Genomic DNA, 13,620 nt, shown 5'->3' with positions numbered 1-13,620 from the left:
GCATTGCAGCAGGATGGCTTCCTGACTTGGATCTGAGACACCCGAGGAGGAGTCACTGCACCTTGATTCTGCACCTCTTTTCTGAGCTCAGCCCGCAGCGGCGAGGGCTGGGCGGGAGTGGAGGAGTCCACCATCCTGCGCCGTCTCTGCAGGATGGACTGCAGCTGGTTGTCGTTGATCTTTTGGCTGTGTTTACGCCAGCTCTGTTTTCTGACCGGACTTTTCATCGTGCCCTGATAAGAGAAACTGGCGCATGTTAGCGGATGGCTCAGCCACCGAGAAGCACAGTTCCCACCCACCCAGTGGATGTGTGCGCAGGCCTCTCAGCTCACATTCAGCGATGCCCTTGGGCTGAGCCTCCAGTTGCCTAAAGGGGCTAAACTTCCCAACCGGGCTGATGTAACACTCTGCGTGGATCAGCAGTGAGGTTTGAATCTAGGGCTAGAGCTTGGCAAGGAACCAGCTTGGCGGTTTGGTGGCAGTAAAAAAAAAAAAAAAAAAAAATTGGTCTGGATGGAACCAAATCTGACATTTTGCAAAATTTTCAGCAAATCAGAAACATCTGTTTCAGGTTTGTAGCACAGCAGGGACTTGACCCTGCATGCCCTATTGCCCAGGTGAGTTTTCTAACCATCTCTGTGTGCGTGTAGGGGCTGCCTGGCCTTCTCCTCCTTCTCTGACTGTTTTGGGCATGGCTGAAACTATTGATGGCAGATTTGCGAATAGTTTCCGGTCACCCCCGAAGCTACATTTTTCTTCCAATTAACTATTTGTCCAAAAATAAATGCCCCCTGCTCAGACCTCAACCCCTTGAGGTGATGGAGAAGCTCCACTCGGGGGGTGGGAGGGTGGCGCATATCTACACTACAATCTTAAGTCGACCAAGGTCAATTTACAGCCTACTTGCTGTGGTGGCTGATGTCCACACGACCCTCCTGCTGGTGGTGCGTGTCTTCACCAGGAGCACATCCACCCACTGAGGAGGGGCAGTGTGGGGGGCTGAGCTCCAGGGCTCTCCACTCCATGCAGATCCCCTCTAGGAGTCCAGCTGCCGCCTGGGGCTTCTCGTCTCTGGTGGGGAAATCTGCCCCCCGAGTCCTGTCAGCTGCTGTGTTCCCAGTAGGGAGCCGGGACCCTGGGGGTCAGCAAGGTTCCCAGCGGGGGGCGGAGAGCCCGGGTGGCAGCCTGGCTTGCAGTGGAGACCCGGCAGCAGCCCGGCTGGGGAGCCGGGAGCTTTCTTTCTGATCAATTTTGGAGCCATGAAGTTGACAAGACAACTAATAGTGATATAAGTAATGCAGCGTCTACACAGACACTGCGTCACCCTAACTACACCGACATAAGCCCTACACTGCTCCTCGAGGTGGAGTTCTATGTTGGTGGAGTAGGGCACTTACATCGGCGGGAGCAGGGCTGTAGCGTAGACACTGACAGAGTTAGGTTGACATAAGCTGCCTTATGTCGACCTAACTCTGTAGCGTAGCCCAACGTAGCAATAGCAGGCTATTATCCAGCTGCAAGAGAGGTAAGCAACACACATGGTAACTGTGATGGGCTTTCAAGTCAGAAAACACCCCCCACGCAACTCTCAGCACGTCTAGCGAGACAGGTTCACAGACTGTCGTAGCGGTGCCCAGGTCAAGGTCAAAGCTCAGTGAGTGGCACCACAGACTCTGCCGTCTGATTCTGGGGATTTTCCAAACCCAGGAAAATGAAGTGATGGCAAAATTGTCTAGCTGGCTTTCTGTCCCCCTCCCAACATGCGAACAGGGCAGGGACCATGCAGGGAACAGCTGGAGGTTTCAGGCCCTCCCACCGTTCACTATCCATTCATACATCGTACAGGGGGAACGGCGAACCTTCCAAAGCGGAGAGCCGCTTTTCTTTTTAATTTTAAAAAATGTTTTTAAAGGGGAGGGGGGAATTGAAACTCACATCAAGAGTTTCCAAGGGCAAAAAGAAAAAAAAAAAAAAGTTAATTTACAACAAAAAAAGCCTCCCCAATTTGCAAAGTGTTGAAACTTTCACACGCTTAGAGCACAGCTTCGAGGCCCTGCGGTGAGCAGCCGGGGTAAGAGGGTCAAGGCTTGGGGCGGCAAAACCCCTGGAGCCGGTCCTGGGAACGGCTCTGTCCTGGAGTAGCTTGATGAAGGCACATTCCTGCAGGACTGGGGGCTGCCCTGCATGCCCCACCGTGCTCAGCTCTCTGCACCTGTCCTGTCCTGGGTGCGAAGGTAAAGGGTTCTCCCAGGCACCGGTGCCTTTCTGCACAGCAAGCTGAGGTCTAAAGCCGCTTACCAGGATCCCTTGCAGCTCCAGCACGGTGCTCTTGCGTTTGCTGGCTGCTGTTGAGCGATCCTGAGAGGGAAGATCTCTTGAGAGAGGATTCCGCTGTTCCTCCTCCAGCACAGACACCCCCCGCGCGCATATCCCAATGGCCTGGGGTCCTTCGCCTCACTCCTGAGGCTGCCAAACAAGCCGGCCAGCTAGGACTGGCATTCGGTGACATGGACGCCCCTCCCCTGGGAAACCACCCCCTCAAGTCACGCGGGCAGTTATCAGCTGGTAAAGAGCCTGGGCATCTATCTGCCCCGCGCCGGGCTCCACAGCCCGTTCCCCAATCCCGGGCCGGCTGGATCTGGGGCCCTACAGATGAAAGGCCCTGTCCTATCCTTCTGTTTCCCTCCTGGAGCCAGCCGACGGTCCCTCGAACCCATGTCTGGATTGGAACCACGGCGAAAGGCCCAACACCCCCACTCCTTGACTCCCCTGCCTGAGCCATCCCCGTGACACTGGCTATTACAAGCGCCATTGATATCAGGGGGCTGCACTCCCTGGTGGATGCCAGGGACCAGAGCCTCCCTTCCTACACGCCGGTGCCACTGTTTACCTGGGACAACGCAGCCCTGTCCTTCTTTGCTGGTCTCAGGGCAACCCCGCTCTTGATCCTGGCCATCATTTCCTCCACTGCTCGAGCTTTGACGTCATCGGTAGCAGGTTCGCCTGCAGGCGTAGGAAGAATGAAGCTTAGTATTATTCATATTTCCACAGTACCTGGGAGTCCCAGTCATGACCCAGGCCCCCAGTGCGCTAGGCGCTGTACAAACACAGAACAAAAAGATAGTCCCTGCCCCAAAGAGCTAACAATCTAAGTATAAGACAACAGATGGAGACAGCCATGGGGAGCACAAGGAAACCATGAGACAGCACTGGTCAGTACGAGAGGCAGTGGTCTCTGTGCTCCAGCAGCCTGGCCATTGGCCAGTGTTTTGTAAGCAGCATGGCAAAGGAGAGTTCTGATGGTGGATGATGAGGTGACTTCATGGAGGTCTATGGGGAGTGCATCCCAAGAGTATGAAGAGTGAAGGATCAAGGAAAATAAAACGGAGTCCGTGCTTAAATGTCCTTCTATGTCCAACAGCAGTGGAGGTGGTTCAGAGCCCCACTAGGAGATCTGCGATGCTGCTGAGAGGCACAGACTGGCCACATGACATCGCAGGAACACAGGAACCAAAGGGACATTGGATGAAAGTGGGTGGTGGCACAGCCAGAAATAGCAAAGGAAATATTTGTTCACACAGTGTGTAATTAACCTGTGGAACTCACTGCCACATGATACCATTGAGGTCAAGAACTTAGTAAAATTCAGAGAGGGGGTTGGATGGTTCTATGGATAACAAAGTTTGGAAGGGATATTAAACATTGTATTTCAGGACTTTAGCCGATCTCAGTCAGAGGCCAGGATGAGACCTAGTGTATGTGGGAAGAAGGCAGGCAGATAATCCCACATCTGTACTGTGGGCTTTTTACACCCTCCTCTGAAGCATTTGGTGCTGGTGCCTGTCAGAGACAGGCTCCTGACCGAGATGGGCCATAGAGCTGATCCACTCTGGCAGTTCCAATGTAACGCTTTGTCCTTCTAGCCTGTCTCTCATCTGAGGATCTCCAAGCACATCACACACACCAGCCTCACAACCCTCCCTTGGAATGACGCAGGCATCGCCAGCCCTCTTTTACCTGGGGGAAGCCGAGAGTGGGAGGGACTTGTCCCAGGACACACAGCAAGCCAATGGCAGATCTCCTGGATCTGTGCTTTAAGCACAAGCCCGGCCGTTCTCCTGTATAGCTGCGTATTCCGGTAGCCTCCTCTGCGCTTGAGCAGGGGAACTTGAAGACTCCCTTCCACACTGGCTTAGTCCCCCCGTGGATCTGTCTCTCTCTCTGGTACTTATCTGATTTAGTTGGGGTTGGTCCTGCTTTGAGCAGGGGGTTGGACTAGATGACCTCCTGAGGTCCCTTCCAACCCTGATATTCTATCTATGATCTGCCCCCCCTCCCCAAGTATCTGAGCACCTCACAATCTTAACGTACTTATTCTCACAACCCATATTACAGGTAGGGAAACTGAGGCACGAAGAGACTGAGGCCCAATGGTTAAAATCAACGAGAGTGAGGTGCCTAAATACCTTGGAGCATCTGGGCCTCAGTGTCTTGGCCAAGGTCACACAGGGCGTGAAACCTGAGTCTCAGGCGAGCACCATAGCCACTAGACCACCTTTCCCCCTTGCCCATTCAGCAGCTGTGTCCATCTTGGCCCTGTTCAATACATTCACTCCAGCCCCAAGCACCACTGAGATGCCGCCAAGCCAGTAACGCGCTGTATCCCTGCAGCAGCCGGCGGCTTTCAGCCTGGAGTCCAATAGCCCTCCAGAGAGGCAGACTGGATTATAAACGGCCTCGACCCCATCACCTCCCGCTCCATGCAGAGAGGTCAGCGCCCAGAGGGACGAGACCGCTCGAGAGCGCCGTGCCCCCACGCCAGCGGAGTGCCAGGGGATTCGGCGTTAGTGCCGTAATGGATGCCTCTCGAGTCGGGCTGGCTTACTGGGTTTCTGCTGCCGCATCCCCTTCCTTTGCTTGATCACCAAAAGGGGACTGAAAAGGAGAGAGAAGTATGAATGCGTTGCCACAGATAGCACTCCGGGCCCCACCCGGCCCCACTCCGCTCCTCTGCCTCCATCCCAACCCCACCATCCTCTCCCAGAGCTCCACACCCTCAATGCCCCCCCCTTCCCAGCTCCCTGAAGCCCCCTGAGCATCACAGAGGAACCAGGAAGGGATAGTCCAGAAAATCCCTCAAAGGACTGAGTTAGCCCTAGCGTCTCCTATCTGTCCAGGTCATTATCTGGCCCCATCACCACAGAGAAGAGGGCGTCCCATTAGCACTTCAAAGATGGCAACATTTTGGTTCTCTTTTCTGGCCCCTAGCTCAGGACGGGTTTGACACTTAGGACAGGATTCAAAGCCTGGGAATTGACAGGAAATTGGCACACAATGCCCCCAGGGCGGGAGCATGTCACAGCCGAGGCCCCAGCGGGTGTTTTCTAGGACACTCAGCCACAGTCCTTGGTTTCTAAGCGCTGTCAGGCCCCTCCTGCAGCCCAGGAATGGAGGTGCCGGAGGGCTCCAGGGAGCGTGGAGGCCAATGGAGGGTGCTTTGGAGTAACCCATCGCTGCAGGAGAAGGCAAGGGAGCACTTCCGCATCCCTGGATCTTCCAGCCGACGGACAGGCCATGGCTTGCTGGAGGGGAGTCCCAGCCCCCCACAATTATAGCTCCCAGACTGACTCCAACGTGACCAACCCCCTGCCAGAGCCCAGCGCCCTGATACACCCACCCACCAGAACCCCAAACACCCTACCCGACCTATGCCAGGCTTTCCAAATGCCCCAGTCCTTGGCCAGAACCCCGCATCCTCAGCACATCCCTGGTGCCCCCTGCCAGAGCCCCAGACTCCCCCTACCTGTCCAGACCCCCACACCACCTATATTCCCCATATTCCCCACTAAAGTCCATGTCCCTGGTGCCCCCTTCACAACTGCCCCTTGGCAAGACCCCCACATCCTCCGATGCCCCTGAGAGAGCCCTCCATCCCCACCATCCTCTCCCAGACCTCCACACCCTCAATGCCCCCCCAGCTCCCTGGAGTGCCCACAATGCTCCCCTTGACCCAGATCTCTGCACCCATCCCCAGACGGTCGATGCCCCTGCTAGAACTCCATATACGCTTTGTCCCCCCCAGCCAATAACTCCATGTCTTCCCTGTCGGCAGGCACAGAATCATGCAGGGTGAGGAGCGTGAACATATAGGGAAGCCGTGTGGGACCCGAGGCTGGGAGAGCAGTAGACAGGGCAGGGGGCAGATGTAAATTGCATTTAGTGCTGGTTACAGCCCCAGGGGAAGACACCATGGACTTTGGTGAGGAGTGTGGGGTGTATAGGTGGTGTGGAGGTCTGGACAGGTAGGGGGAGTCTGGGGCTCTGGCAGGGGGCACCAGGGATGTGCTGAAGATGAGGGGTTTTGGCCAGGGATCTGTGACACGGCAGGCTCCCCCACTACTCCTTGCCTATGTACGAGGGGGCTGGGGTCCCTGATCAACCAACAGGGAGACCCATCTCTGTGGTCCGCTCTACCCTTGGACTACCCACTTAGAGAGGAACTGAGCTGAGACCCAGCAAACTTGTTTCACACAAGCCACCTACCATCAGAACGTCTGGTGGTGGCTGACCTAACAGAGCCGGGCAGCATGAAGGTAAAAGGCTGTTTGATTCGTTACCCCTCCCCGCCCCCCGGGCTCCCCACGGCATTCACAGCAAGGTTTCTCAATCCGTGGCTCATGACCCAAAATTGGGTTGGCCCAATGTGTCAAAGGAGGGGGAGGGGGAGAGATCCAGGGTGGGTCCTTCCTGGGGGCCCTGGGAGTGTGTTGCAGAGCCTGCCCTGTCTTCACCCTGCAGTGGCAGCCCCTGTGGCTCCAATGGGCTGGCTGGGCTCCGCTGCCCGCTCCGGGCGTTGCCACCCAGCGCACAAGGTCCCAGCACGGCTCAGGTTTGGCCCAGCCACCCCTCCGTCATGGTGATGCAGGCTGGCCAGGCCAAACCGGAGTGAGTGGCGCCGCGGCCCCATGCAATTGCCGGGTTGCAATGCCACTCTGGCTGGTCCTCGGCAGGGGGACAAGGCCTGGAGTGGGGAGTCACGCCCAGCGAGCCCTGCAGGACGGGAGCTGCAGCTAGGGGATGCCCGGGGGACTGATTTAGCACGTTACATTAACACGTACGCTGTCTATCATGGGTAAGACGTAGTTACTATCCCAGACGGCTTTTGCACGAACGCTATTGACTGGCTCCTGAAAAGCCATCCGGTGTTACCGATGGGTCCTGAGTCCGGAAAGGCTGAGAACCGCTGGCTTGAGAAAACATTGGCACAAGCATATGCAATGCAGGGACTAGGAGTGTGCCATGTCCCCCCCAGTGGCTGGGCTCGGACTGACAGCCAGCTGCTGATGCGCCGCTAGAGGAGCGACTCCCTTAGGGCCAGCGGTCTCTGTAGGGGAAGGTCTGGGTGTGGGTGGCACTTACTCCACGGGGGCGGAAGATGCTGGCAGTGGCAGAGGAGGTGGCGGTGGTGGGGGTGGTGGGGGAGGAGCCACTTCTGGCGAATCAGGTTCAGAAGGCGGGGCTTCAGCCTTCTCCAATTTCTCTTCTAGTACCGTCACTGAAAGGGAATGCAGTTAGGAATACGGTCAGAGCTCGGGGGGGGCCACAGAGACTGGGCTAGACGGCCCATTGGTCTGCCCCAGCAGGGCCGTTCTTGTGTCTCCCTCCCACCCCCACCCCCCGAGACGCTGGCCTGTGGAGAACTGGCCTTGGACAGCTGCTGGTCACACCATGCTGGCTCCTCTGATCTCTCCCCAGCTGCTAATTTGCATTAAAAAAAACACACCACATCTGTTCGGGGCCGAGAGAGAGGGCTGGACGGAGGTGACGCGATTGGACATGAGAGGGGAGGCAGGGGGGCCGTGGAATGGCGGGGGCAGGGGAGCAGGGCTGGGGGATGGGGGAACGGGCGGGGAGGCAGGATCCGGTGATGGGAGGGGAGGGGAGGCTCTGGGGGTCGAGCTAGGAAAGAGATCGGCCCAAGTCACCGCCCCCATTGGGATCCGCATGCCCCCGAAGCTCGGAGAGGTTTGAAATCCAGCTCCAGTGCGGGGGTCTCGTCTGCACGAGGCTGAAGCCCCAGCTCTGGGGCTCTGCACAGCCTTAGACGTGGGGGCTGGGGGGAGGTCTGATCTGAACCGTACCACTGGCGTCCAGCAGCTGTAACACCAGGCCCACTCACGAGATGGTGGAGAGCCCCTCGGCCCGGGTGGCTCTCATCCAGCCAGCCCCCTCGCCAGGAATGTCCGTCAGATCCAGCTGGGCCTGCCTCGCACCTGGGCCCCCCTTGGGGGTCCGGAGCGGGGGGGGGGGGTTGGGTGCTAATTGCCAGGTGGAGGAGCAGCGAGGCGAGCACCTACCTTTCCCCTCCAACTCCACGTTCCTCTCCTCCGCCTGGTGCAGCTGCTCCCCCAGCTGCAGCGTCTCTGCTTCGGCTGTAGCCAGGGCCGCTCGCACGGCGCCCAGCTGCTCCTGGGTCCCCTCTAGCTGCTCTTGCAGACCCTTCACCTGAGGGCAGAAGAGAAGAGGCGTTCAGGGGGCCTCGGCCCAGTCCAGGAGTGCCCCAGTCATCCACCCGAGAGACACACCGTGCTCCCCGGCCAGGGAGCCACGCCAGCACCAGGGCACGCGCCTCCGGCCGCCGCCTGGCTGCTTGGAGAGAGGTCACTGAGGCCACCCGTGGGGCTGCCTGGAACATACAATATTACGTGTTCCATCTGTCTGTGTGGTTTGCTCTAGCACCTCACGGGGGGAGAGGGGGGCAGCCAAGCAGGGGTGACCTGGGCCTATGCAGGAGTGGGGCCCTTAGCCCGGATCGCCCCATTGAGCAGGACATATGGGACCACTCCAGCGTCAGTCGCTCGGCAGTTTTCCCTGTGACCAGGCTGAGCTCAAGAGTGCGGCTTGGCCCAGGGAGGATCCGAGTGGGAAAGACTGGAGCAAAGAACTTCGCGGGGCATGGGGGATAAACAGCCAGTCTCCGGACGCCGCAGCAGAGGGGGAGGCAGGGACTGCTGGGGAGCAGGCTGAACCCCAATGCTCACAGCTGAGGGTGTCTGGGATAAGCTAGGCCTCCCTGGGGGTGTCTATGTTGCACACTAAGCCGGGCTCTGACTCAGGTTTGAGCCCAAGCCCCACTTATGTCCACACACACCTCAGTCTGGTTTGGGTCAGCGAGCACCCGGGATCCTGGTCCTAGGGCCTTGCTGGGGGGGTGGGTCAGAGCCCAAGTCCTGCTGTGACTCGGATCCAGGCCCTGTCATTTTGCAGTGTGGACGCAGCTCGAGCCGCAGAGCTGAGTCAGGAGGCCTGTGCAGTGCAGATGCGTTAGCATGGCTGTGAGGCCTGGCTCCGGCCACTGTATACCCAGGTTTACAATGCAGGGGGGACGCTCGGCAACACCGAGTCACAAGCCCGGATCCCCCAGACCTGAATTCACAGTGCAGTGCAGACACACACCCCCCATGACAGAGACGTGGGCTGACCCTTCTGCTGGGCCGTGTCCTTACAGCCGCACTTGGGGGGAAGAGGCTGCTGGGTCTCCGTAGTCCCTGCTGGTGGCAGCTCTGAAGGGCAGATTCCCAGGGCTGGAGCCCATGGGGCCTGCTGGGCAGTCACGGGGGCACACAGGGCCGGAGCCCTGGGACCCGGGCTCAGAGTGGGAGAAGGGCAGGACTCCACCCTGGGGCAGGTGGCAGCCCAGGGCCCGACCCTGGGGGGTGGGGGGAGCACTCAGATAGAGGGGTTTGAGGTGCAGCGAGGCCTGATCCCTAACACAATTCCCCCAGCCCCCGGAGCCACAGGGCTCCCGAAGGGAAGAGGGAGGGGCTGACAATCAGCCCTACTCCTCGGTGCCGGGACCTCCCAGGCTGCAGCGGGATACTCCTGATGGCCCAGGCCTTTCGGAGAGCAGCTGGGGTCTCCAGGGAGGGAGCAGCGCATGGACAGATCCCCCCACCCCACCCCCACTATGGAGCAGCAAGCACCTGGGTCTCACGGGCCCATACAAAGGTCCCTGCTGCTCTATAGGGAGGGGCGATGGGCGGCACCCCCTGGAGAGCCCCACAGGTCAGTAAGCAGATACGGGGGGACGGGGGGTTGATGATCCAGGCGAATGCCAGGGTTAGCCCAGGCCGTCCCTGGTTACCGAGACAGTCCCTAACCTTTTCCTGGTGCTCCCGCTTGGCTTCCTCCAGCGCCCCAGTCAGGCTAGCCACTTCGTCCAGGGCCTGGAGCAGCTGGGCGTTGGGTCCCACGTTCTGGAGCAGGATCATGCTCTGCCTATTGGCTTCCTTCTGCTTCACCAGCATCTGCGCCCAAGAGATCGGGGAGGGTTCAGTCGAGGGCTCGTGGGTACCGCATCTAGCCGCCCTTCGACGCCGCAAAGCCGCTGTTCCCACGGCCCCTCCCAGCTCTGCCCCCCAGGGGCGTCCGGCGTCACAGCACGTGACGCGACGCTCTGCACCTTTTGGAAGGGAGCAGTCACCAGGCGCCGTTCCCGGCTCTGCCACTGACCAGCTGGGTGATCCTGGTCAAGTCTCTTCTCCTCTCCAGGGCTCGCTCCGCATCAGTAAAATGCTTCCATTGGGAAGCGCTTGGAGAGGAATGTGCTGGGCCCCACGGCCTGTTCCAGGCAATAGGAGGCTTCTGCTAACTTCAGTGCGCACGGGCCAGGCACTTGGAGAGGCAGGAATTTGTATTTTTACTCCTGTTAGCCCCAGCAGGCCAGCCCGGCTGTGGGGCAGGGAGCCGGGGCCTGTCTCCTGTCAGCCCCGCTGGGTCAGCTTGGCTCTGGGGCAGGGAGCTGGGGCCTGTCTCCGTCAGCCCCGCCGGGCCAGCTTGGCTCCAGGTGAGGAAACTGGGGCCTGGCTCCGTCAGCCCCGCCGGGCCAGCTTGGCTCCAGGTGAGGGAGCCGGGGCCTAGTCCCTCTTGTGCATCGTGAACGGGGTTGTTTTCTGCGGTCCAATTTAGGGCCAATCACTTGCCCCGGGGGAAACGCACTAAGGGCAGCTGGGCTGGTGCACGTGTCACTGAGGCCCGAATGTGGTGCCAGTCCAAGGCTGGTGAAATGTGTGCATAGCCATTAACCCTTTCACCCCTGGACTTTCCCGAGGCCAGTTGGGCTGTGGGGGGCCAGTGACATGGGGCTGGGGTGCAGGAGAGGGGCACCCAATACCCACGAGGTGTCCAGGGCAGGCAGTGTGGGAGCTGCAGCTGCCAGCAGGAGAAGCAGGCCAGGCCGCTGTCCAGGGTGCAGGGAGGGGAAGGTGTTTAAGGAGAGCGGCAGGGTCACTGTGGCTGGGGGGTGGGACAGGCCCGGAGCGGAGCAGAGATGTCAGCATCGCCCCGTCCTGCTCAGACTTTCTGCCCTGCCCGCTAGGAACCACTGCTGCTAGCGGAGGAGAGAGGAAGGCCGAGCTGAGGAGAGTTACCACAGGGCCAAGCAGCTCTTCCCACGCACAGACCATCCACTGTCCCCTGACCTCCTGGGCCCTGGCACTCCCCAGGGACCCTACTGACTCCTAGCATCGGGCCCAGCATTTGCACCCGCAGCCTCGGCAGGTGCATTCCCCAGGGCTCTGCCCGGTCTGCAAATGTCCCAGGTGACGGGGCTCCCGCCCCTTCCCTTGGGAGATGATTGCACAGACAGAGCCATCAGGGACTGCGTGCTTGTGCGTTTCAGCCCCGGGCTCAAGGTTACGCCCCTCGTGCTGACGGTCCCGGGCGCTGGGATTCCGGCAGGGGCCTTTTGCACAGCGCTGGCCAAAGCCCGCTGAGCACAGCTCCTGGACTCGCCCTCCTGGCCCACTGCCCTGCCCTCCCCCCACCCACTGCTTGCATCCAGGGACCGTCCATTGCCCTCATCTTCAAGGCTCTGCGTAACATCACGCCTGCTCTCGCTCCCGGCAATAGCCAGGAGAGATCTAGGGCAGGACTTGGGGACACCAGCGGAGCAGGGGATGGAGCCCAGGGCTGGGATAGCAGGGGGGCTGCAAGACAGGCTTGAGGGGCATCAGCAGAGCTGGGTGTAGGACCCAAGGGGTGTTCTCCTTTCCTCCTACCCCCCACGCCTTCCTCCCCCGTGTTCTTTTCCTCTCCCTCTCCGGTCCTCGCAGCTGTCCCCGCGCCATCCTGTACCTTGTGCGCAAAGGTCTCCGCGTGCTGCCTCAGGTCCTGCTCCAGTTCCAGCTTCTGCACGGCCTCGCTGTACTCCTGAGCGACCATCTGGGACACTGCCCGGGGGAGAAGAGCCGTCGCTGAGCCTCCCCCCACGTGCGTCTCCGGGGCACCAACCAATCGCCGGCTCCGGGAGACACCGGGGACAAATTCAACCCTTGGCTTCGACCGGCGCTGCACCCGCATGGGCTGGGGCAGTGACACGGGTCTGATCCTGCGCTTCTCCCTCGGGACAAATTCCACCGACGTCATTGGGAGGTTTGCCCGAGTAAGAACTGCAGGATCAGTAATACACCAGCAGCTCTTAGACCTGGTCCAACTGCCCGGCCCTCCCTGGATTGATAGTGACCTGCTCCAAGGCTCTACCCCCGAGTAAGCTCCCTCCTCCCCTTTGACCAGTGTCCCTCTCACCCCACCCCAGCCATAGCCAGGCCGATTCCCCTGCGTGGCTGCAATAAACACAATGCGGGTTGAATGTAACAGGGAGCGATAGCACAGACCAGCTCAGCTGATGCCCCTCAGCCCGGAGCTGCAGCCCCCACTGCTGCAGGGCTGCCAGTTCTCATGACTGCGCCCCGATTCTCAGGATATTTGGGGGGGGGGTAAAGCCCCAGCTCCTGGAGTCAGGTGAGACTCTCAGCTATCAGAGCTAGTGCGGGTATGTCTACCTGAGCTGGAGATTACACCCCCAGCTGCAACGTAGCCATTGCTTGAGTGTCTCTGTGCCTGAACAATGGGGTAACAACACTGCCCTACCTCACAGGGGCCGTGGGAAGAAGATAAACACATGGGGAGACGGGACACTAATGGGGGCCAGGTAAGTCCTATCGGTAGGTTCTTTGATGGGCTCAGACAGGAGTTCTAGCAACGGATTTTCATCAGGTGCTCGATGGGACGTGTGGTTCACAGTCACACAGGTGCTTTGGAGAAGGTATTTGGAGCACAACAGCTAAACATCTAGGTACTCATCAAACTAAACCCACTGATCCCACCCTTCCAAGTTCCAGCCGAGCTCTGGGCATGAGCCAGCCGGCGAATGGGACACGAGAAGCAAGCAGAGGGGACAGGAGGCAGAAAGGAAAAAACCCACATGGGAGCAGGGTCACAGGAAACTCCATCAGCCGGGATGGACCTGGCCCAAGTTGTGCTCAGTGACCTGGGCTTGGAAAACGGGGGCAAATGTTCCTGAAACATTTTGAAAATTCAGAACTGGATTTCCATTCCACAGGTGTCCAAAAGGCCCAGTTCCCACTTCCCAGGTGGGTTTTTTCCCTTGAGAAAACCTCACACTGAAAATATTCATTTTTGAAAATGTTCTGATTCACATATTTTTTTGGGGGAGGGAGGGTTATGTTTTTTCTTGTTTCTCTGATTTCCCCCCCCCCTTTTGCCATGGAAAAAGGGGAGGAAAAAAGGAAAAATGCTAAACTGAAAAACAGAGGAAAA

General features: G+C 59.1%; 1 protein-coding gene across 1 annotated transcript in view; it reads right to left on the bottom strand.

Annotated features, from left to right (window-relative positions):
- The window catches only part of LOC128837942 (shootin-1-like), a 40,391-nt gene that overhangs the window by 3,236 nt on the left and 23,535 nt on the right, over positions 1-13,620 (bottom strand). Inside the window, exons 8-15 of the mRNA XM_054029644.1 lie at positions 12,136-12,230; positions 10,161-10,307; positions 8,358-8,505; positions 7,420-7,555; positions 4,886-4,935; positions 2,891-3,003; positions 2,299-2,358; positions 62-233 (exon numbers count right to left, since the gene is read on the bottom strand). Of these exons, the coding sequence (XP_053885619.1) occupies positions 62-233; positions 2,299-2,358; positions 2,891-3,003; positions 4,886-4,935; positions 7,420-7,555; positions 8,358-8,505; positions 10,161-10,307; positions 12,136-12,230 (921 nt within the window). The remainder of the gene's footprint in view (positions 1-61; positions 234-2,298; positions 2,359-2,890; positions 3,004-4,885; positions 4,936-7,419; positions 7,556-8,357; positions 8,506-10,160; positions 10,308-12,135; positions 12,231-13,620) is intronic.

The sequence above is a fragment of the Malaclemys terrapin genome, chromosome 5 (genome assembly GCF_027887155.1).
Source record: "Malaclemys terrapin pileata isolate rMalTer1 chromosome 5, rMalTer1.hap1, whole genome shotgun sequence".
In the NCBI taxonomy this organism is placed as follows: domain Eukaryota; kingdom Metazoa; phylum Chordata; order Testudines; family Emydidae; genus Malaclemys; species Malaclemys terrapin.
Note: the sequence above shows the minus strand (reverse complement) of the source record. Positions and strands in the feature narration are given on the sequence as shown.